This window comes from Pangasianodon hypophthalmus, chromosome 14 (genome assembly GCF_027358585.1).
Source record: "Pangasianodon hypophthalmus isolate fPanHyp1 chromosome 14, fPanHyp1.pri, whole genome shotgun sequence".
In the NCBI taxonomy this organism is placed as follows: Eukaryota; Metazoa; Chordata; class Actinopteri; order Siluriformes; family Pangasiidae; genus Pangasianodon; species Pangasianodon hypophthalmus.
Genome location: NC_069723.1, coordinates 23,918,906 through 23,943,611, shown reverse-complemented (window position 1 = coordinate 23,943,611; position 24,706 = coordinate 23,918,906). Strand labels below are relative to the sequence as shown.

Below are 24,706 nucleotides of genomic sequence, written 5' to 3'. Positions count from 1 at the left end.
AATTATTACCTTCATCTGACCAACTGCAACTAAATAACTAAACTGTAATTGCTTCATTTTAAAAGACACCTTGCTGTACATCAGTTTGGCCCAGTAGCTCCAGTGAAGGGAATCTTAATGCTACAGCATACAAAGACATTCTAGACAATTCTGTGCTTCCGCTTCGTGCCATCAGTTTGGGGAAGAACCGTATGTGGCTGTGTTTACTCCTCTGGGCCACAAAAAAATTCTTTTATACACAATAGCACTCGTGGCTTAATGAGAAGAAAAGCTTACCTTAGTGTCATCGTCATGGGACCAAAGGACAATGTAATGCTGTTGTTCTCGCTCCTGCTCCTAAAACACAGCCATGAGGCAGATAAGGGTTCAAGCTTGAGTGAATCATGTTCACATCTGCAATGGGCCATTTCACTTTTTTGGGTTGCATGATTATCATGCCATGAGTTTTTCATTACACATCAGCTAGTTCTCAAGCTCTTCGTGAGCCGGGTCATGTGTGATCAAAGCAGCAAGTAATGAAAAGCTACAAAAGGCTGCAGCAGTGTATCTGCAGTTTTTTAACATACCATTTGGGGACCGTTATTTCCAAGCTCTTTCTTTGTGCACCCACTAATTTGCTACAATAGTGTTAAAAAGGGGAAAAACACCAAAAAATGTAGACAGGAGAGTCAATAATCAGGAGTTCAGCCTGTGAAGTTCTGGTATTAATTTGAAAAGTACAGCTTAATGCAAGGCATCATAGAGATGTCCCCTCAGCGCCTTCACTGAGACTTGCAGTGTGTTTACCTGGTGCATCACGTTGGAGTTCTCGTGCTCCAGCTGAGCACTGGACTCCAGCACATTCTGAGCACTCTTCTCAGCTTCAGCTCGGGAGACCTGGAAGGTCAGGGACCAAAGAGTATTTGCTTTATTTACTTTTACACTAATGATGGAACTGAAGATGAATACATTATTGAAATTTAACAAATGCTTTCTAAACAGATACAAAATACATATATGAATAGGAGGCACACTTTCTTGTCATTTTAGGATATTTGCCAGAAAGATTGACAGGGCAATGGGAAAAGAAAAAGATGTCAGTACGCACGCGGATATAAAATGCGCTGAACAAACAAAAACCACATTGATGTAAATGTTGATGATACATCTACAGTATCCATTTATTCATCTGTTAGGGCTGTAACCAAACATGAATAACGTTTTCAAAATGAACAGATACAAATACAGATATGAATAGGAGATGTACAATATTTTTGGTCTACCATCAGTGGATTGTTCCAATAGCCTGACCTAAACTCTGCCGTACTGAGCTCCAAATTAAAATATTCTACCATGTTTCTATAACAACTGGCCTCAATATCACAAAAGAAATTATTTTTTTGTCGAGCTGCCCCTCGTTAGATAACGCACTCCACATGCTGTGCACAGAAAATCATTTAAATGCTGGGGCTTCCAAAAAATAATAGGTTTATTAATTAAGAGAATATTAATTATGCATTCATTGTGCATGTTTTTCACTATTTCCTAAATGAATTTTCTCTATCGTTATTAAACAAAAATCTTCCTGATAAACCTTATAATTATTATAATGAAATGCCACTTAAAGGACTCCATTTTGATTCAAAGCAGCACTGTGTACTAGCTTTTTAGTAAATTATCAAAGTGTGTCCAGAAATCTTTCTTGAATGCAAGAAACACAAAAACTAAAGTAAATCTGATAAAATATTATTAGGTGGCTGTTCTTTTCCACTAGAAACAAGAGTTCCTTGATTTGGAATAGAGATTGTTGTTCGGAAAGACAGTTAGCTAGTTTACTCAGTCACATTAGATAGAAAGCTTGCAAACAAAGATCCACAGGACATCTGGTTGTGAACAAATGATCAGTTGTGAACTCAAGTGATGAGTGATGGCTCAAATCAGGATTTCAAAATGAGTGTTTAAAATCCCCAACATTATATATTTACTCCTCTGTGCTACAATCCCCCCTACACACAGAAACAGTGGCTTCAAGAGAAGAAAAGCTTACCTTAGTGTCTTCAAATTGGGACAAATCAGTGCTGTGATCCTGCCCCTCTCGCTCCCGCTCCCACTCCTAGAAGACAACCATGGATTAGAAGAGGTTCAAACTTAATGAGTGCTTAATATTCACATCCACAATGGGTCATTTAAATTAAAAAAGTGTAGCTGTAAACAAATGCTGTGATATAATTCAAATTATAATGTTGGGTTGGATGATTATCGTGCCATGGGTTTTTCATTACACCGTCATCATTTAGTCCTCAAGCTCTTCATGAGCTGGGTCAGGCAGCTGCTAGTGGTTTTTAAAATCTGGGAAGAATAAGTGTCTGTTCCAACATATTAAAAGCCTGTTAATCTTTAAAAAAGCATGAATCTTTCTTCAATTAAAACACACTGTACTTGAATCTGCACTAGGATCCCAGTGAAACCGTGCAACAATCGAGTTCTATCAGCTGGGTGTCTACAGGCTTCAAAGGAACTTTCAAAATATTCAATTTCACTAAAAGTGATGAATAATATAGACACACTGGTAAATATTTCATTGGCGCATTTTAATGGAATTTTATGGGAAGCCGAGCCGAGCCAGGATGTAGTCTTAAAGTGATCACCTGTGGTCAGGTGTGATAAAAGTGGCAAGTGATAAAAATTTAGAAAAGGTCGCAAAAGTGTTGCTACGGTTTTTAACAAATCACTTTCAGAGCATTGTTTTTAGTGTGCAGTTTTTTTTTTTTTACTTTTAGCAATACAATTGTACAAATCTCTTTATGTGCACGTCTAAATTGTTATTAAGGCTTTTCTCACTTACATCCAATATCTCTTCACACATCCTGTGGGTCTCATGAAGTTTTCCCTCCAGCTTCTCCACTGAGCCTTGCAGTGTTTTCACTTGGTCCTTCAGGCTGGAGTTCTCGTGCTGCAGCAGAGCACTGGACTCCAGAGCAATCTTAGCTCTCTCCTCAGCTTCAGCCAGAGAGGACTGGAAGTTCATATGATCAATAAATAATTGATTAAAAATGTAACACTGGTCAAAGTGTGTATTGTCTCTCTTGGAAAGTTTAGACATGGTGAACATCACTTCCAGGGTGCAGATATTTCATTTTCTTAATATTTGTCATACTGGGGGCTCCCGAAGTGGTGCAACAAAAAAGTGTTCACTATTTCATCCGGAGAACCAGAGTTATTGTCCAGTTCATTATTGTCCAACAGCGAGGACTGTGTAACATCATGCAAGAACAAGCAGGAGCGTTTGCAATAGCGATTCCCGTAAGCGTACTGCTTGTCCTTCATGAAGATGATAAAAGCCATCTCAGAACCACAATATCAGAGGATCACAAACCCTAGAATTCAGCTGGGGGTGTACAGTGCACATCATTTTAACTAATAGTCTTCTAAAAGTAATGCATGGAAGATCCTTTAAGCATTTAAAAACTTTGTCCGTTGTTGACTTTAAGAGTGTGTAAGCGCTCCTCTCTGTTTTAATGATGATGTAACGGCGCAGGAGCACTGCGGACATTTTAACAGCTGATATGTGATTACAAACTGAATAGACTAAAACGTCCATTTCACTACGGCATGCAGCTCTCTAAACACCTGATAAAACCATGAGAAAAACACACTCTCCTAGCAAAGTTTTAGACATCTTTAGGCAGACCGACTGCATTAACTGCAGCATTTTGTTAATCTATGTTTGTGTTTTCTTAAACTTTAGATATCAAAGTATATTACTAGCAGAAAGTAAGACTGTACCAGCCAGAGTGAAAACCGTCGGGTTTTTGCAGACTGCCACACATTAGACAGAAGCCTTAGGGCTTTGAAACTAATCGCTCTAGGTTTGTATTGTACGTCTATTCAAATTTAAGCATCAGGCAAATAAATACAAGGAAAAGATGAATGTATCTATTGTATTAAGCTTGACTATTATTACTATTACCATTATTAAGCTTATATTATTATTACTAAAATGCCCATGTGTTTGAAATGCCCAGAGTAATGATAGCAGTCACGGCTTCATAAAAAGGCTTTTACCTTTAGTAACTCCTCATACTTCTTTACCACCTCCTTCATCTCATCGTACTTCTTCTTTAGGATGCTGTGAGCCTGTCGCTCTTGCTCACACTCCTGAAAGACAGAAGAGTTTCAAACTTTAGTGCTAAAGGGATCACTTTGCTTCAGTGAAAATGTACAGTCAATTTTTTTTTAAGTTTGACTTGAAGCCACATGGGCTTAAGTGATTTTTTTGTTACGCACAATCAAATAAAATGTCTTAATATTCAGTATAAGATCAATCAATAAATGATCAAAATTTGAAAGAATTAATACTGTCTGGTCAAAGTTTGTTTCGTGGCTCTTGCAAAGCTTTTTTTTTTCCCATAAAAGAGCTCACCTTCCTTAACTCCTCATTCTGTTTTACCACCTCCTTCACCTCATCGTACTTCTCCATCAGGACTCTGGGAGCCTGTTGCTCTTGCTCACACTCCTGAAAGACAGCCACAGGTCAGAAAATTTCTTAGAGATATTTTCTTTTCTCAGTTGTATTGGTACTCATATTAATTTGAGAAATATTGTTTAATGTGAGGATTTTCTCACTCACCTTGCTTTTCATCTCAGACTGTCTGTGAGCCTCACAGAGCAGTTTCTCCAGCTCCATCACTCTGTGCTCCAGGTTCAGCACATAGAGCTCCTCGCTGTTCAGCTGAACACCGGACACCTCATCCTTCTCCTTCTTCTCCTCCGCCTCGGCCAGAGACCCCTGAAAGTTCAAAAATGTTGTCTTTCCTTTTACACACATGTTTAGACACTTCTGAGGACAAACATAAATTTTGGGGACATGTACAATGGACAAAGCATTGAAGAATGAACAAACACACATGTACAGACATACTGTGAGCATATAAGAATCCATAAGAACTATATTTACCTCTCGATATGTAATATGTAACGTACTGAATGCATTGTTTACAGGCGATCTATTCTACTTTCATATACAAACCAATTATAACCAACTTTGCATTAAAATCGACATGTTTTGACTAATAATGACCCAAAATCTTGTTAGATATTGCACAGAACTGTAATTCAGTACAAAATCTAAAGCCTTATAGCTAATTGCTGGCTGGTAAATGAATGTGATTGAGGTTTGAGGAGTACCTCAGGGGTGGCCTTGTCCATCTGCGTGTCCTTGTGTCCATCAGAAGAATGCAGAGAACCTGAAGAGGCTCTCTGCACTGGGGCTAAATGCAAAAGCAAAAACATCATGTAAGCATGCATTCATCAGAGTTTAAATTAATTAAGGTCCCTAATATGTATAATTTGAAGTTCACACAAGTCTGGTCAAAAGCAGTCAGCTCATACAGCACTGAAAAATCCTACTGAACTGAAATGTATTAATATTATTATTATTATTATTGTTATATATTATTATTATTATTATTATTATTATTATTATTATTGTTATAGGGGTAGAAAGTGACCTATGTAATTTCCTATGGATGCTGATTAGTATTTTGCTTCACCCTAGACTGCCAGCACAATAAAACACAATATTTGCTCTAACCTGGCCACCACAGTGTGGCCTAAAAGCTCTGGCTACATCCCTGATTGGAAAAACTACTTCTTTTAATCACATTTAACAATGCATGGCTACAGCAGGACTGAGAAGCTCTCATGGAAATGGCCTACCTTCGTCGACAGGTGTGCCCTCGAAGGCCTCCGTACTCCGCTCCTCATCTCCACGCTTATGAACATAATAAACTCCAGCAGCCACAGCTCCAGCTCCAGCTGCACACACTGCAAATTTGACCAAACTCTTGAAAGACAGCATTCTCTCACCTTCACCTTAACACGTCTGATAAACAGCTTGGAAGTATGAAGTTCAGTGAAAGACTGAGCCTCTGCGCTCTTTTTGGAAACTTTTCACACCAGAGGCGCTGCTTGTTGATTGTGACGTCACAATGGCCTTTCTGGAGACGCGCGCGCTCCTGTAATGTTCAGTGCGCTGTTCAATTCAATCCCAACACGCAGCGCCACACTGAACATGGACATCAGACCACTGCCATGTTTCACTGACACATACATATACTGCACTGCTACTCATGCACTAGACACACTTACACATTCAACACATTCATACATCACAGCGGATTAACAACTCATTAAACTCACAACTACAGCAACTACAACAACACTGGAGCATCAAATACACAACTAAGTCCATTACAGCCAAAAAGCCTATGAATGAAAACAGCTATGAATGTCCTTATAGCATAAGCACAGGACAGATAGAGCCAGAAAATAAACACATGCAGCACAACAACAACAATAACAGCAGCAGCAGCATGTTCTTACCTTTAGAAGGTTTTCTTTCTTGTTTGCATTAAATTCCTTGAGAAGGATTGTAAAGTGCAATCTGTGCAGGATTTCATCTTCATTTCCCCCCCAATCGCTACCCGACTGATGATCACCAAATAATTGACCTTTCGAGGATGAAGACACCAGCCATGCTCTTGGTACAAACTCACCATTTTGTTTTGTGAAACAAACACATGCGTTTTGGAGAAGTGGCTCTCGTGCGTTTTGGAGATGTTTCTTTCCGATCCTGCAACATCCGCATCTTTATTTTGGCCTGAATCCGGGCTTCATCTGTTCATCTCTTTTCCCCTGCAGCCAGAAAACATTCCCTCAGCTTCGGTACAGTGGTGAAGAAATCCTGCTCCCGCTGTTCTTTGATGTGCTGAGCTTTGCGCTTTTGTGCTCCTCTCAAACTGTGTTCTCGCTCCAACATTTTGGTGGCTCTACACTCCACATGCAAACACGGCGCGTGCACTGCTGCACAGGACTGCCATCAAATCCACACAAACACACTGAACATTTGGGGGATAAAATGGCGTCTGTGCCCTGATAACATTTACCATCCTTTTCATTCTTTCCCGCAGAAAAAGTGCCAGAGCTGAACTGCTCATTTCCACATGCGTGCTTTATATATTTGACTCATCAGTCACTTGGACTCACTTGGCTAACAGTTAACATTAGTTGCATTTCAGCCAAACAAAAACCTTACACACATATATATATATTAACAATATGAAGGTTATTCTTACCGTAACTTACTCAAATTTGAAAAAGATTTCACTGCCAAAAACGAGAGTCACCACATGAAGGCAGCCACTTTTGATTTATTCATTCAAACGATAGCTACTGCCTGTAGTGCACACATCATCCACCAGGGGGCAGAAAACATGAGTCGGATTCAATACAACTGCTTTTTCAGGAATGTGTGTATATTTATATAAAAACACTACATATTGTGTAATATTACAGGAATGTGCAGAACATGTTTAAGGGTTTTTTTGATCAGGGTTGAGGTGGATCCAGAGTCTATCCTGGTAACACCGGGCACAAGGTGAGAGAATACCAGTCCATCACAGGGCACCGTACCCACACATTCACACCCAGGACCAGCTGCCATTTCCACACAAAACCAGAACTCATCATGTACAAGTGCAGAGAAATATAGAAACTACTTTATTTTTGATTTTTTTATTTTTATTTTAGTTAGTTCTAGATGCAATATTTCTACTTTTAATTTAGATGTTTTTTCCCAAATGTACAATTTACATTTTTTGTATTTTTTATTATTTTAATTCTGTAGAACATGATCTCCTGATGCAGAAATAATGAAATGTATTTTATTTGGTCTCAGAATGAGCTAAAAGAAGAGCAGATGAAATCCCAGCAGAGGATCCAGGAGAAGCAGAAGAAGGTGCAGGAGCTGAAACAGACTGTGGACACTATTGAGGAATGAACAGAGAGATTCTCCTACACACACACACAGATGCAGTGGCCCGTTAATCCACACTTTCACTGCTTCAGAAAACATGTCAAACCACGTGGCATTTATTTTAAAGAAAGAGAGCACACTTTTCAAGAAAAACGTTTAAAAAAAAAGATTATGTTTAAAAATCTAAAAATAATAATTATACTGCTCATAATTAGAGTAAAAATTAATTTGGCACTGAAGGCTATTCTGGTTGTCACAGTTAATCCATAGTTAATGTGTTGAACTACATCATATGGTTACTCTGCTAGGGGCAACTGTATGAAATTGAAGGTAAGTTCAGAGATGAAGAGACTTGTGAATACAGATGGCATACTCATAATTATGAGTAAAATCAAGAAAAACAGGCAAGAAACAGCAGCAAGGATTGCTTGAGATATCAGTGAATTATAAAATATAACAAAGCTATTCAAAACAGGATCAGCGAGCATGGGTACAGAGGGAGAGTAATGCAACAGAAACCATTCATCAGCTTCTACAAGAAGAGAACAAGCGTGAAATCTGCAAAAGAACATACACAGAAAGCTTCTGGAGAACTGTCTTATTTTCCCTACTGCATGTCACTGCTCTGTTCTCCTCAGACAGAATCAGGTACAGTAAGGATGAGCTGTGTTTGGATCCAGAGTCAGATAACAGAAATCTAAAACAATAGACCCTTGTCATGACTTTAGTCCATTCCTGGTTAGTCAGCCTGACCATACTGTCGAGAGTTTTCAAGTCCCTTATGCTCTGTTCAGTGTTGATCTTGGGGCTTGCAATGTCTTTGACCACTGAGTCTAGTTCAGACACTTCAAGAGGTCTGTGGACGTATATGACCTGGGGGAAGAACACATCGTTCCCGGCGTCTTGTCCAGCTCTGGGATGAGGAAACTGGATCGTGTGCATTTGAAGAGGGTGTTATATGATATAAGGTATTGATATGGTCACCCTGATCAGGTGGTTCCTGTCTTGGTCAGTTTGTTCTCAGAAGATTCAACGTCATCTTTGTCTGTGTCATGGTTGTTGTTTACCAGCAGTGTTTGCACAGCTTTTGCAAGCTCTTCATAGTCTATTCCTCCTACAGCTCCTTTTTCCTCATCAGTTGTGGTTTGGATGCAGGAGGTGCAGAAAGAGGTGCAGGGGGAGGTGGAGTGATGACTGGAGGTGGGGATGCTGGCACTGGGGGCTCGTGAGGAGAGGGAGGAGGCTCGGCTATCTGCGGATACAAAGACAAACTCGTCGCAGCATCAAAGTCATCATTTATTGATTTATAGTAAATACCTGACCTCCCATCTTGTTTTCTCTTCTTTTCCTCACTAACGTCCTGTCTACGCTTAGCTTCTTTTCCAATCTCTGAAACTCTCCCCACTTAAGTCCACCCCAGTATTCTTTTCTTCCAAAAGCTTCCTGCATTCTTCTAGTTTTATTACACTTAAGGTACCATTGTCATGAGGAGATCCGAGGAGACAGATGCACATGCAGAACTTCTTTATTTAGGGAACCATAAACCAAGGAAACAGACACAGGGACAGATAACACCATAACACCAGGGTAACCAGAAACTGATCTAAACTAAGAAAACAAGACTATAAAATACTTAAACTATCAAAACACACTATGCAATAGTACAAACTATAACAAATGCAATAAAAACAAACACAAACATAATCTGACTTGAAGCTTATGCTCCAGCAACTAAAAGAGAAAGAAAGAAGAAAAAAAAGAAAAGAAAGAAAAAAAAAACCCAAAGAACTTAAACAGAGCAACAAAGTCAAGAAAATATTAATACAGGAAATCAGGGAGACAACAGAAGAAGAAGTCCTGCGAGACAGCCAGGGTGCCTCTAGCGGCCCAAGGCGGAAGTGCCCCTGGATACCATGACAACCTTTTATTGGAAATTTCCCATTAGTTAGTTTATACCATAGTTTCATTTGATTAATTTAATTTTTGCATTTCTTAAACAGATCATTGTTTCTTACTACTTGAGGACCCTATAATGATTTCGAGTATTATTATTTTTCTTTTCTTTATTTTATAGAGTGTATAAATTTCAGAAGACAGCCAGGTCAAAATAATAAACAATATTTCCTCTAATTATACAAATGAGATAACTGACCTGTTCAAAGAACAAAGAAACGAAAATACAAATTCTTCCCTCACTTCCTGTCTAAATTTGAAACAGGAGAACACGTTAAATACAACAGCACGACTTCCTTCTGACCACTCGTAATTATGCACTTTTTTTTTTTTTTTTTTTTACTTGAAAGCCTCTAATTTAGACAGTTGTCCACTCACACCTCTGTGCACTCTTTCTCTCTCTTTACAACTTAGTATGTCTACTAAGAGAGTAGCAATTAATCAGATTGAATCCCATTCATTAAAAAATAGTGCAGATAAAACAAACAGATGACAAAAACCACTCTAACATAAGTCAAGTCAAATTTTATTTATAAAGCACATTTAAAGACAACAGTAATTGACCAAAGTGCTGTACATAACATCATAACATCACATTAAATAACATCAGAAGACAAAGAATAAAACTACTTTTTAAGAGAAGATTTAAAATTAGCTAAAGACAGAACAGACCTCACTTATTTATATCTATTTATTATCAAGTACACTGCTGTTACCCTCATACAAAATCTATTCTATATGCACTGACTGCATTGACCGTAAACACTTGATAGGAGAGAAGAGAAACGGTATTTCGATTCCTCTGTATGTATGCACATATGGTGGCACTGACAAATAAAGAACGTTGAACCTTGAACATGAAAGGGGAGACTGTTCCAAAGTTTGGGACCAACCACAGAAAAGGCTCGATCACCCTAAATAATGACTTCAGTTTTACTTTCATTTAACTGCAGAAAATTGTTAGCCATCTAACATTTTATGTCCTAAAGACATTTAAAGACGGACCCAAATGGGCTGCTGCTATTTGACCTAAGTGCCAAATAAACTTGGGTATCATCAGCATAGCAGGGTTAGGAAATATTATAGTTCCAAAAAATAGTACCCAGGGGAAGCATATAAAGGGAAAACAAGAAGGGACCCAAGAAGGAACCTTGAGGAACACCACAAAATAAGGGGGCCAGTGAAGAAGAAAAATTTCCTATATTTACTGAGAAAGTCCTAAATTTCAGGTAAGAAGCAAACCACTGCAACTCTGGATGCCAACCACAGACTCTAGGCAAGTTAAAAGAATACTATGGTCAGTAGTATCAAAAGCAGCTCTAAGATCCACATTCAGTGCCATGTAAGGATCTAAAGCCTGATTAGAACTTGTCTAGGATATTTTAAAAAATTAATATGAGAGTGTAGCTGTGAATAAACAACCTTCTCCAGGACCTTTGAGATAACCGACAATTCGGAAATAGGCCTATAGTTACTGTGTAAAGCTGGATCAAGATGAGTTTTTTTAAGCAAAGGCTGCACAATTGGAATGGCAGTTACAAAAACATCTTTCAAAAGACGTGCAGGGAGAACATCCATCACACAACATGAACACTTCATCTGTGAGATTAAGTCAGAGAGCTGGGCTGAGGAGACTGGTTGAAAGTTGGTTAAATAGCTGAGCAGAGGTGATCCCTGAAGGTGGTCAAATTTTCAAGGCATAATAAAAGAATGAATCTCTTCAGTTTTATGAATGAAAAAAATTCATCACAAGACTGAGGAGCATTCTCAGCACCAACAGCAAAAGAAGGATTTAACACAGAGTCAATAGTATTAAACAATACTTTAGGCCTATTTGCATTCTGAGCCATTAATTTATTGAGATACTTTGATTTTGCCTCTTTCTCAGACCTCTGATAACTTGTTAAGCATGTCGTAAAAATGTCATGACACCTGCAGTTTGTCATTCTTCCACATTCTTGTCTAAGAGCTTGGGTGCAATCTTTAAACCAGGGCTGAAGAGTATCTTTCCCCTTAACTTTTCTGGACTTGAGAAGAGCGATAGAGTCTAAAGTAAGGGAGCACGTATTATTAAAAACATCAACCAGCTCTACAGTATCATTATTAAAAGCATCTGTAAAGTGAGCCAGGTAATAATCTGAAACCTGGCTAGCAGTAGAGGCATGGATGACATGAGAGATGTTCGGAGACTGAGACACAGGATGAGGAGGGCAGAAACAAATAGATTCAAACATAACTGAATAATGATCAGAAATACCAGAATCCAAAACTTCAAGATTATTTACAGAAAAACCAGAAGACATTACAAGATATGATTAGGACCTGAGACAAAATGCACAAGATTCACAGGTTTAGATGGACAACGGAGATGAAGGTTAAAATCCCCAAGAACCAGCAATCTATCATAGCGAGACAATAAATCAGAGGGGAGTTGAGAAAATTGATGAATGAAGTCCTTGTGAAATTTGGGGGCCTGTACACCAGAGCACAAACAACAGAACCCAAAATATCAATCTTTAATAATTGAACCTCAAAGCTCAAGAACGTGTCTATGTTCGTAGGCATAGGCACATTAGGTTTTATTGCCTAATGTGAGGAGGTTTAGGACAAACTTGGCCACACTCAGGTCCCCTTGCTAGTGGCAGAGAAGTCCCTCACCTATCTTCTTGCCTTCCTGAGAGTGGTCGAAGACACGCTGGAAAAGCTGAAGGACTCATCATAGGACGTCGCGTGCTCACTCCCTTGGGACCATACAGCCGTGGCCCATGTGAGCACTTTGCCAGTCAACAGCATGACCAGTTGCGTGATCTTATATTTCTCTGGGCATGTGATGACTGAGGAAGCAGATAGGGAGGTTGCCTCCAGAGGAGTTAGTGAAGCTGTCGCGGTGGCATGGAGCTGTGCTAGCTGTGCTCTAAGCATGGCTATCTGCTGCTGTTGCTCTCTGACGAAGTGGCCCTGAGCCACTAGCACCTGACGCCACTCCAGATTACCTGCTGCATCCATGTTGAGGCTAAGTATTCTGTCAGGCAGCAGATATGTGTGCAAATGCAGGTACACAACAGCTTTATTTAGAAAGCTTTCAATCAGATCCAAAACATAAAGCAAAGACTAAGTCAAGAAACAGGCAATGGTCAAGCGAGGTGAAAACAGCATGAACAGCACAAAGCAAAAATCAGAAAACCAGAACTAGAATCAAAACCAGAGAGACTATTACACAATGAACTGCTCGGCAAAAACTGGTATGAAACACAGAGTGTATGCTTCGAGTTGAGTGATTGTGAGTCCTTATGTACTGTGGTGTGTAATGAGTTTCAGGTGAAGATGATCAGTAGTCAGGTGAGAGGGAACGTACGTTATGGGAGTTGGAGGCCTTGGAGGCCATGTCTGTAGGCAGTGTGGTGTTATGGATGATATAGTTGGACGCCGATTCCAGGGTTGACATGACACACTAGTGTTTGGATTTTGAAGATGTATAATTCAATAAAATGCATTTAATCAATTTTCCACAACAATAAGTGGGAAGAGAAATTTTTTTAAAAATGTAAAAACTTTAAAACTTAGAACAGTATTTTTTTTTTAGATTTTAATACTTAAGTGTCTTCCTTTGATAAATCCTGTTTGATCTAGGTGTATAAGATATGAGTGTTTCAAGTCTTATAGTTCATGCTTGTTCTTTAATTTTCTCAAATACTCTTCAATAAAAATTGAAAAACCTTACTGGGAAACGAACTAAAATTTGCAGTAACCCCCAAAAACAAAAACAGAAGTGTTAAAGTATCTGATATTATGTTTAGTTTAAGTACCAAAAGTACAGAAATGCTGTAAGTTCTTTCCAACTATCTGTGAACACAAGTCCAGTCTGCCAACCTCTTTGTTCCAAACTTTAATGTGTTCTGCTAATAAAAATATTAACAATAAAGACAAACACAGTATGAATTTAACATTCATGTGAATTTAAACGCCATTTTAAAAATTCATTACTCTTTTTGTATGTATCAGGATTGATGCTGTTTTTTTATACTGTATATAAACACGTGTCCTATTACAGACATTTAGGTATTTAAAGAACAGAAACGATGTGGGATGTGGTCCATACACACACCATCCATTCAGCATGAGCTGCTCATAACCACACTTACGTTAGCTAACAGGAGGCTAGCTTCTACTTAATTTCGGGAAAATAAATAAATAAATAAACAAACCACACTGAGTGATGTGTGTGTTTTCTGCTGATGGTGACAGACTGAATTTGGAGACTAAACTGATCATTTATTTTAGCACAATTCATCAGTGTAATGCAGTCTTCAGTGGTGGCTAACGCTAGACAGCTAGCTGACACAAGCTAACCTGACAGGATAACTATGTCATTGGGAGATTAGCTAAAGATTAACTGTTACAATAAAAATGAGGAGGACACTCTTTTGTATATCAGAAGCAGGATGGAGACCAAAACAGAAAACCAACACAAAGAGCAGATGACACTGCTGACCTGTTAGCCAAAACTAGCAAAGCTACTGACTGGGTTCTTTTCATTTCACAAAATTTCTTTCACAATTTGAATTTAGTCTCGATAATTTGATGAATTTGATGGTTTAACATTGTTTCTTTTCTTTCTTAAAGGTAGCTAGAGGAGGAACAAGGTTATTATCCATGTCCTGAGAGTCTCAATGCTTCCAGAAGACTGATCTGGCCATCAAGCGCTTTGTCTTTTGGGCTTCCTCTTGTTTCCCCTTTCCCTAATGGATCTGCTTTACAATATTGACTGTACCGATTTCATTATAAAATCTTTTTTATTATTATTTAATTTGTGTCAAATACATTTTAAAACCTTTGTGATGTGAGTGTGCCTCTTTTCTTAATTGAGTCAGTGTTTTATTGACTCAGTGTAACAGTGATGTGCTGTCAATGTGGTTTTACTGTAAAATATTCCAGCAATGATATAAATGCACATTCAAACATGCAACAAAGAAATTTGGAACAAGTCAGGCAAGTAATCTGACCATTCTTTAAAGCCCTACCTACTCTAACACATAACACACAAGAACAGGAAGTTAACTAAAGAGATAACGAAACTCAGAACACTCAGAGTGCTGTTCTCTCTCTCTCTCTCACTCTCTCCCTCTCTCTCTCGATCAGTGTGAGTGAGTGCAGGAAAACTGATCAGTTCAGCTGTCCAGTGTGTCCGAATCTCCTGAAGGATCCAGTGACTCTCCATTGTGGACATTGTTTCTGTAAGGTGTGTATTAATGGCCGCTGGGATCAGGAGGATGTGAAGGGAGTCTACAGTTGCCCCCAGTGTAGAGAGACTTTCACTCCAAGGCCTGTTCTACGCCGGAAAAACATGCAGAAACAGAAGAAGAAGAAATTCCAGGCTGCTTCTTCTGCTCGCTGGTACACTGGACCAGGAGATGTGAAGTGCGATTCCTGCACTGGAATAAACCGCAAAGCTCTCAAGTCCTGTCTGGTGTGTCTGGCCTCCTACTGTGAAGATCATCTTCAACCTCACTATCAGTCTCCTGCCTTTAAGAAGCACAAGTTAGTTGAAGCCTGTGCAGAGCTCCAAGAGAAGATCTGCTCTGAGCACGACAAACTGATGGAGATCTACTGTCGTACTGACCAAAGCTTCATCTGTTATCTGTGTACGATGGATCAACACAGAGGCCATGATACTGTTGCAGCTAAAGCAGAAAGAACTGAAAAACAGGTGAGAACTGGATCTTATTATTCTTTTCCAACTCAATATATACAAATTTCTTTTTGTATAAAGTCTAATTCTATATACATTCTAATGACATTTCTATTCAGTTGATTTGATCTGTTATAAGACGCAATCACTGTGAAGTGAATTGTTTTATTAAAAGTGTTGCTGGTAAGGAAGTATTAAACCAGTCAGACCAGACAGTGTACTTTAAACAGCCAGCACCCAGCAACCTCCTTACACCATTTTACAGCTAAAGTCTTCACAAGACCATGTTAAAGCTCTGTAAGTGTTATTACTGTGTTGATGTTTATATTATTTTCAGTTAACATTGATATTTCTGCTAGCTGAATTTTTCATACAAAGCCAGAAATCATGATAAAAATGCAGAAAATATAGGAAGATTGAAATTACTTTAGTTTTTGTCTTGTTTATTTTATTTAATTTTTTTCTAGAAGCAATATTTTTAAATGATTTAAATGTGTGTGTGTGTTTTTTTTTAATTTAAATGTTTTCCCATTTTTGGTATGTTTGTTTATTATTTTTACTATAATTCTGCAGAGCATGAACTCCAGAAATAATGAAATGTATTTTTATTTGGTCTCAGAATGAGCTAAAAGAGGAGCAGATGAAATCCCAGCAGAGGATCCAGGAGAAGCAGAAGAAGGTGCAGGAGCTGAAACAGACTGTGGACACTATTAAGGTGAGGAGTGAAAACACACACACACACACACACACACACACACACAAAGAGAAAGACTTTAAACAGACCTCCATCATGTGTGTGTGTGTGTGTGTGTGTGTGTGTGCTAGCAGAAGCGTTCACAGGCAGCAGTAGATGACACTGAGAGGATCTTTACTAAGCTGATCAGCTCCATGGAGAAAAAGCGTTCCGAGGTGATGGAGATGATCAGAGCTCAGGAGGAAGCTGAACTGAGTCGAGCTGAACGACTCCTGAAGCAACTGGAGCAGGAGATTGCTGATCTTAAGAAGAGAGTGACTGAGCTGGAGCAGCTTTCACACACACACGATCACATCCACTTCCTCCAGGTAACACTCAGTGTCTGATCTACAGAGGCCGCTGTTCCTCACAAAGTTTCCTCCTAAAAGCTCATTACAGCAACAATAAATGTTCCTGTCTGAGATCACAAGTGTGTCTTTGTGTCTGATTCAGTCTGAGATTCATTTGTACCTCTCCTACACTTTTCTCCTTCTCTATTATGTGTTTCCTCTCTGTAGAGTTTCCCGTCTCTCTGTGTTCCTCCTGGATGTGAGGACTCACCCAGCATCACTGTCAATCAACATCTCTCATTTGATGGAGTGAGGAAATCTCTCTCAGATCTGAAAAAACGAGTCGAGAAAATCTGTGAGAAGGAATTCAACAAAATCCATCCACAAGGTAAACAAGCAAATATTTGTTCTGCATCACAGTAAAGAGAGCCAAAAAATTCATATAACAGTAATAAGAAATAAGCAGTAACAAGACTGCAGAAAACCACAAAGTGTTAGCATTAGCCTTGAAAACTACATCAAGACAAATTTACCAGATGCATAAAGTGAAACTAACTTAATCACAAATACACAAACTAATATTATATTTTTAGAGAGAACTGTAGTTACCTCCATGAATTCAAATATGAAAAGTCGCCCCACTGAGATGGTGACATTGTAGAGGTGTCTGTCTGAAACCAGATAGGAATCTAATTTTTTATATTTGTATTATTTTATATTATATTTATATTTTATATTTTAACTGTTTCCACATCATTTTTTCCATCTCCATTTTGTCTCTGTGTTTCCACAGCTGCAGCAGTTCCAATGATTTTACCCTCAGAACCAAAAAGCAGAGACGATTTTCTGCAGTGTAGGTGTAAAACACACACACACACACACACACACTCTATTTCATATAGAGCAGCATTTGGAGGACAGAAACACACACAGGTGTCACATTTATGATTTACTTATCATAAATCCTGTGATTAACATCTAACCTGTGAACATTTTACTTTTTAGTTTTCTGTTATCTGACTCTGGATCCAAACACAGTACATCATGAACTCATTCTCTCTGAGGAGAACAGAGAGGTGACACGCAGTAGGACAAAACAACAATACTCTGATCATCCAGAGAGATTTGATTACTGGTGTCAGGTGTTGTGTAAGGAGAGTGTGTGTGGACGCTGTTACTGGGAGGTGGAGTGGAGCGGTGATGTGTCCATATCAGTCTCATATAAAGTGATCAGCAGGAAAGGAGGGGGTGACGAGTGTTTGTTTGGCTACAACAGTCAGTCCTGGAGTCTGGTGTGTTTTTTGTCCTCTGTCTCTTTCTGTCACAGTGACATTGAGACTGAGCTTCAAGGTCCAGCGTCCTCCAGAATAGGAGTGTATGTGGATCACAGTGCAGGAACTCTGTCCTTCTACAGCGTCTCTGACACGATGAGGCTCCTCCACAGAGTCCACACCACATTCACTCATCCTCTATACACTGGGTTCTGTATAGGTTCTTATGACTCGACTGTGAGATTATGTAATCCAATATGAAATGTTAGTCATAGCTTCAGTGGTCATATTTTGTGCAGAAACAGTAATGAATGTAACAGTAATTCATTATTATTATTATTATTATTATTATTATTATTTAAAAAATTAAATTCAGTAGGATTTCAGTGCTGTATGAGCTGACTGCTTTTGACCAGACTTATAAAATATTAAGTAACTTAATTTATTTAAACTCTGATGAATGTATGTTTACATGATGTTTTTATGTTAATAAATCTCATTAATGCACAAAATTTCCAATATGAAGCTTGTAAAAATGTCTTATAGAATTCTGGGCTTTTTTAAGAAATAATAAAACTTACTCGAACTGCTGGATTTTTCTGCTGCTGATGTGTGTTCATGGGGATATTCACGAATATCCGCTGGTGCCTGTATTAATACATTTCTGGGGCCAAACGCATAGCATGGATTTAACGGTTAGTTCCCGCCTCACCCCTCCACTTTATATTGGGAACAAACTGGCCGTCGTTCAAGAAAATGCTAGAAATTATGATGGTGGATGTGGCTCCTGCCACAGTGTAGCAAGATTTGGGGTGTGTGTAGCTCTGGCCAGGGAGGCGTTGCTGTGGGCCGTCAGCGTTTGTGCTGTTATGATGACTCAGAAACCACCTGCCCCTGTGGGTTTACCCCTTCAAACTGACGTGTGATGAGTCTCTTCGCCATGCCTTTGACCAAGTGAGAGTAATCGATGGTCATATAATCCAGCCAGAGCTTGCACTCTTTTTAGTTATTATAGATAGGTTAGATCGAGGAACTAAGGAAGAATTGTGTTTGTCCTGGTGGATTATGCGGCGCGATATCCAGAAGCAGTGCCTCTGCACAACATCTCAGCATGCATTGTTGCAGATGCACTCGTCTGTGTGATCTCCTGAGTTGAGCTCCCAAAAGAGATTCTGCCTGAAAAGGGCACTAAATTTATGTCACAGACACTATTCACATTTTACCAATTATTAGGGATTAAATCGATTTGCACCAGTGTTTACCATCCACACACAGACTAGTACAAGGATTTAAGCAGATGCTAAAAAAGCATACTTTGTATGTTTGTTCAGGAGAATGTGCAAAATTGGGATAAGTGGCCTTCTAACAGCAAAAATGAAATTCAATATGTTCTGGACCTGAGAGCAAAACACCACAGCTTCGGTCAGCTAACACAGGAAACTTTGCATCAGGCCCACGAGCGACATGCCGACTCTATGACGGGGTACTTAACTACGGTAATTTGCAGATGAGGTAATCTTTTTACCAACCACCTCGAGCACTATATCACTTGCAAAGTGGCAAGGATCTTTTGAGGTCACACTGCCTGAGAGAAGTTAACTATAAGGTCAGGTGAACAGATAGAGGCGATGCACTTCCAATATACCTCCTCAATCTCCTATAGGTGGTTCCTGTGGCTCTAGTGACGGTGGTCCCCGAGAGGGAGGAGTTGGGACAGGAGGTAAGTCAAAAAAATGTGTCCCAATTCACCCGGTTCCCTGTGGAGACTACCTCTCGCTGTCCCAGAGAGCACAGTTTGACAGGTTGCAAGGGGAATTTTCTGATGTTTTCACCTCTACCTGTTCTCCCGGACCTTTTAAAAAACACTGCAGTGAGACTCCTTCTGGTGTGGTTGTATGTAGCCACCCACACTGGTTACCTGAACACAACAAAATGTTGTTCGTAATGAACTCTAGGCTATACTCGACATGGGAGTAATCGAGGAGTCTCACAGTGATTGGAGCGGCCCAGTGGTCTTGGTGCCCAAGGCTGACAGGTCGATCCATTTTTGTGTGAATTTTAATTCAATTCAATTCAGTTAAATTTTATTTGTGTAGCACTTTTAACAATGGGCATTGTCACAAAGCAGCTTCACAGAAATATATAAATTCAGGATATAAATTTTAAATTTATGAATTTACCTCTAATGAGCAAGCCAAAGGTGACGGTGGCAAGTAAAAACTCCCTGAGATATGAGGAATGTTATGAGGAAGAAGGCATTACAAAAGCATGAACTAGTTTTTCTGCATCATGTAGTGACGTTAGATTTCTTAGCTTAGCAATACTTCTGAGATGACGGAAGGTTAACCTAGTAATATTAGCAATATCTACATGAGCTTCAAATGAAAGACTGGACTCAGTAATCACACCAAGGTCATTTACTGCTGCACATGATGAAACAGAAATGCCATCCAGAGATACTATGTAATCAGAAAGCTTACTTCTAGATGTGGTCCTATTACAAGTACTTCTGTCTTGTTAGAATTAAGTAGAAGGAAGTTAGTAAGCAGTGTCTAATGTCCTTTACACATTCCTCAGCTTTATTAAGCTTGTGTCTGTCGTCTAGCTTTGCTGAAACATACAACTCTGTGCCATCAGCATAACATGTTTATGAATAATTTTACCCTGAGGTAGCATATACAAAGAAAAAAGCAGTGGGTCTAGAACAGAACCTTGTGGAACACCAAACATTTCCTTAGTATGGGTAGAGAAGTCACCATTTACATCTACAACCTGATAACGATCAGTCAAATAAGACCTGAGCCAGGAGAGAGCTGTTCCCTTAACACCAACAACATTTTCTCGTCTATCAAGGAGAACAGTATGATCAATGGTATCAAAAGCTGCACTAGGGTCAAGCAACACAAGCAAGTAGACACAACCCTGATCAGAGGCCAGTAGTAGGTCATTTACTACTTTAACCATCGCTGTCTCTGTGCTATGAGGAGGCCTTAATCCTGACTGATACATTTCATGAATGTTATTCCTATGTAGGTACGAGCATAACTGCTGTGCTACAACCTTTTCTAGGGATCTTGGAGATAAAGGGGAGGTTTGATATTGGCCTATAATTGGACAACTCACAGGAAAATCAATGTAATGTTTAAATTTGATGCATACCCGAGGCCTCGCATTGACGAACTCCTCGATTGCTTATGGCGCGGCTCACATTTGTTCGACACCAGACTTAACCAAGGGGTACTAGTAGATTCCCTTGCCTCCAATATCTCGAGAAAAATGGCCACTCCATTTGGGTTACACCAATTTGCCACCCTTCTGCTTGGTTTGTTTGGGGCCCCAGCAACATTTCAACATCTCATGGACAGAAAACTCGGCTTGCACAACGCATATGTCACTGATTATTTAGATGACATAATCATTTACAGTTATGATTGGCAGCAGCATTTACAACTTCTTAGGGCTGTCCTGAGATCCTTGAGACAGGTGGGATCCACAGCAAACCCAAAGAAGTGTGCAACTGGACAGGTGGAAGTACAGTGTTTGGGCTTCCACTTGGGCCATGAGCAGGGATGTCCCCAAATTGATAGGACAGCCATGATTGCAGCCTGCCCAACCAAAAAGGGGGTGGGACTGGCTGGCTTTTATCAGAGGTTTGTACATAATTTTTTGGACATCACCAGCCTGCTGAGTGACCTCGCTAAAAAGGGAGCGCCATATCCAGTCCAGTGGATGGAGCCACGTGAGCGGGCTTTCTGTCAGGTAAAAGCGGTTATGTGTGGGGGGCCGCTGTTGCATTCTCATGACTTTTCTCTCCCTTTTGTTCTGCAGGGTGACACCCCAGAGTAACTGGCACTCCAGCCATTCAAATTTAAGGTGGTCAACAGGTTGGGGGCGCAGATGGTGGTAGCAGGTTACTTCTTCCACTGCGTGATGATTCTCACCTGTGTCTTATTTGTGTCTCGTAATTGCAGAGAGAGAGAGAGAGTGTGTGTCATATAGTGTCATATGGCAGAGCTTATGAGACACACACACACACACACACATCTCGAAATGTGAACATGAACTTGAAAGAGCAAAAGAAGTTTGATGTTGAATTTATACACAGACGTTTATTCATTATCACAACTAACAAAAATCTTCAAATAGCATTTGTTAAGATAATTACACTGAAACTAAATTATATTAAATCTGCATCTACAGAAATCTATCTATCTATCCATCTATCTATCTATCTGTGGTAGTATTATACTGCTGGATGTTTTCCAGCAGCAGGGAGGGATTAGGATGTTCACCAGAATTTTCTCCTTCCAACATGACAATGACCTTCCAACACTTCAAAGAAAATGTGCTGGACATGAATCCAAGTTAACATCTCTGGTGAGACCTGAAAATAGCGGTAATGTGACACGCCCCATCCAACCTGATAAAGCTTGAGAGGTTCTGCAGAGAAGAAATGGGTCCTCAGATCCAGGTGTGTCAAGCTTGTAGCATCAATGAAGACATAATGTACTGAGTAAAGCATCTGAATACTATAAATTTATCATTTCAGTGATGATGTAGCACATCCAAATACACAACATAGAACAAATCAGATTTCATTAAATCACAGTGAAGCTCCTTTATACTTCCAAACTCTCCCTCCTGTTGTGTACCTACACTTTATCTTTAAAGACTGAACCATCATTTTCTTTAAACCATGCCTACTCTCTCTGTCACACTATAAAACACACTGAACCAGAAAGGAGAGAAACTGAAATCTGTCTCTCAGTGTGTGAGTGCAAGAAAATGGCAGAGGTCGTATTTCAGATCAGGATCAGTTCAGCTGTCCAGTGTGTCTGGATCTCCTGAAGGATCCAGTGACACCTCCCTGTGGCCACAATTTCGGTAAGGTGTGTATTAATGGCTTCTGGGATCAGTAGGATCTGAAGGGCGTCTACAGCTGCCCCAGTGAAGAGAGACTTTCACTCCAAGGCCTGTTCTACGCAGGAACAACATGTTGGCTGTGCAAAAGAAACCGATGGAGACTGAACTCTGACTGATGTGGAGTGTGATTCCTGCACCGGGAGAAAACACAAAGCAGTCAGGTCCTGTCTGGTGTGTCTGGACTCCTATTATGAAGATCATCTTAAACCTCATTATCAGTCCCCTGTCTTTAAGAAGCAAAAGTTGGTTGAAGCCTGTGCAGAGCTCCAAGAGAAGATCCGCTCTCAGCATGACAAACTGATGGAGATCTACTGACATACTGACCAAAGCTTCATCTGTTACTTGTGTATAATAGATGAGCACAGAGGCCATGACACTGTTGCAGCTAAAGCAGAAAGAACTGAAAAACAGGTGAGAATTGGACAAATTCTATTTCTAATCTTGTTATTTAGTCAATGTAATTGGTTATATGAGTGTCATTCACTGTTATTAAAAGTCACAATGTTGTTGGTAAGGAATTATTAAAGAGGTCAGACCATGAAGTGTACTTTAAACAGCCAACACCCAACAACCTCCTTACAGCATTTTAGAGCTAAAGTGCACACTGACCATGTTAAAACTCTGTAACAGTGTCATGGTGTTGGCGTTTAAATTATTTACAGTCTTCATTTGAAACTCTGTTTTGTTTTAGTTCTGTTAGATACTAATTAATTTTATTTTAGACATGTTTATTTTGGTTATATGTACATATGAAGACACACTACACACTGTGTGAGATCAGTGGAAAATGCAAAACATGTTTCAAGTCTCATTTGTGAGTACACACCCTCAACTAAATGACATGAAGAGTGATTGTGGAACTGTAAAAACTGTAAAATATTACATAATAAGTGATGAAAAAATATGAAGATAGATGTTACTTTGTTCTGGGTCTCTATGTTAGTTAGTTCTCAAGGCAATATTTCTGTTTATAGTATTAATGTTTTTTAACCCAATTTTTTTTCTATTTTTATTTATATTCTTTTACTATAATCATGTACAACATGATCTCCTGATGCAGAAATAATGAAATGTATTTATTTGGTCTCAGAATGAGCTAAAAGAGGAGCAGATGAAATCCCAGCAGAGGATCCAGGAGAAGCAGAAGAAGGTGCAGGAGCTGAAACACGCTGTAGACACTATTAAGGTGAGGAGTGAACAGAGAGATTCTCCTAAACACACACACACACAGTAAATAAACAAAATAAAGTCTTTCTCTTTGTGTGTGTGTATGTGTGTGAAGGCGCTGCTATTTATATCTTTGATAATCTTGATACAGTCCATGTTTTAACTGTAGGATGATGTATTTTTCTGTATTCTGCGTCTCTATTATTTATGTCCTGTATTACTACTTGTTGAGTGGAAATAAATGAATTGTGTGTGTGTGTGTGTGTGTGTGTGTGTGTGTGTCCTAACAGAAGCGTTCACAGGCAGCAGTAGATGACACTGAGATGATCTTTACTGAGCTGATCAGCTCCATGGAGAAAAAGCGCTCAGAAGTGAAGAAGCTGATCAGAGCTCAGGAGAAAGCTGAACTGAGTCGAGCTGAACGACTCCTGAAGCAACTGGAGCAGGAGATTGCTGATCTTAAGAAGAGAGTCACTGAGCTGGAGCAGCTTTCACACACACACGGTCACATCCACTTCCTCCAGGTAACACTCACTGTCTGATCTACAGAGGCCGCTGTTCCTCACAAAGTTTCCTCCTAAAAGCTAATTACAGCAACAATTAATGTTCCTGTCTGAGATCACAAGTGTGTCTTTGTGTCTGATTCAAGCAAGCAAACATTTGTTCTGCATCACAGTAAAGAGAGCCATAAAATTCATTTAACAGAAATAAACAGGAACAAGACTGCATAAAACCACAAAGTATTAGCATTAGCTTTGAAAACTACATCAAGACAAATTTACCAGATGAGCAAAGCAAATGGAACTTAATAGGAAATCAACAAACATCTTACATGTTTGGAAAAAATCGTATGCCTTGAAGTCTGAACATCTGGAAAGTCGCCCC

General features: G+C 39.4%; 2 protein-coding genes and 1 pseudogene across 2 annotated transcripts; 2 read left to right on the top strand and 1 right to left on the bottom strand.

The window, feature by feature from the left end:
- Positions 1-3,900: 3,900 nt before the first annotated feature.
- Positions 3,901-5,261, bottom strand: LOC128320254 (leucine-rich repeat flightless-interacting protein 2-like). The gene is made up of 4 exons (XM_053239953.1): positions 5,167-5,261; positions 4,610-4,768; positions 4,403-4,495; positions 3,901-4,137 (listed from the first exon to the last, which is right to left on the bottom strand). The coding sequence occupies exons 1-4, from the start codon at positions 5,185-5,187 to the stop codon at positions 4,027-4,029; spliced, it is 384 nt and encodes a 127-aa protein (XP_053095928.1). The 5' UTR covers positions 5,188-5,261; the 3' UTR covers positions 3,901-4,026.
- Positions 5,262-14,807: 9,546 nt separating this feature from the next.
- LOC128320253 (tripartite motif-containing protein 16-like) lies at positions 14,808-18,252 on the top strand. Its single transcript, XM_053239952.1, has 6 exons — positions 14,808-15,455; positions 16,057-16,152; positions 16,266-16,499; positions 16,689-16,848; positions 17,254-17,313; positions 17,466-18,252. Exons 1-6 carry the CDS (start codon positions 15,093-15,095, stop codon positions 17,990-17,992), a joined length of 1,440 nt encoding a protein of 479 aa, XP_053095927.1. The 5' UTR covers positions 14,808-15,092; the 3' UTR covers positions 17,993-18,252.
- A 162-nt stretch (positions 18,253-18,414) lies between these two features.
- Positions 18,415-24,500, top strand: LOC128320048 (E3 ubiquitin/ISG15 ligase TRIM25-like; annotated as a pseudogene).
- Positions 24,501-24,706: the final 206 nt, after the last annotated feature.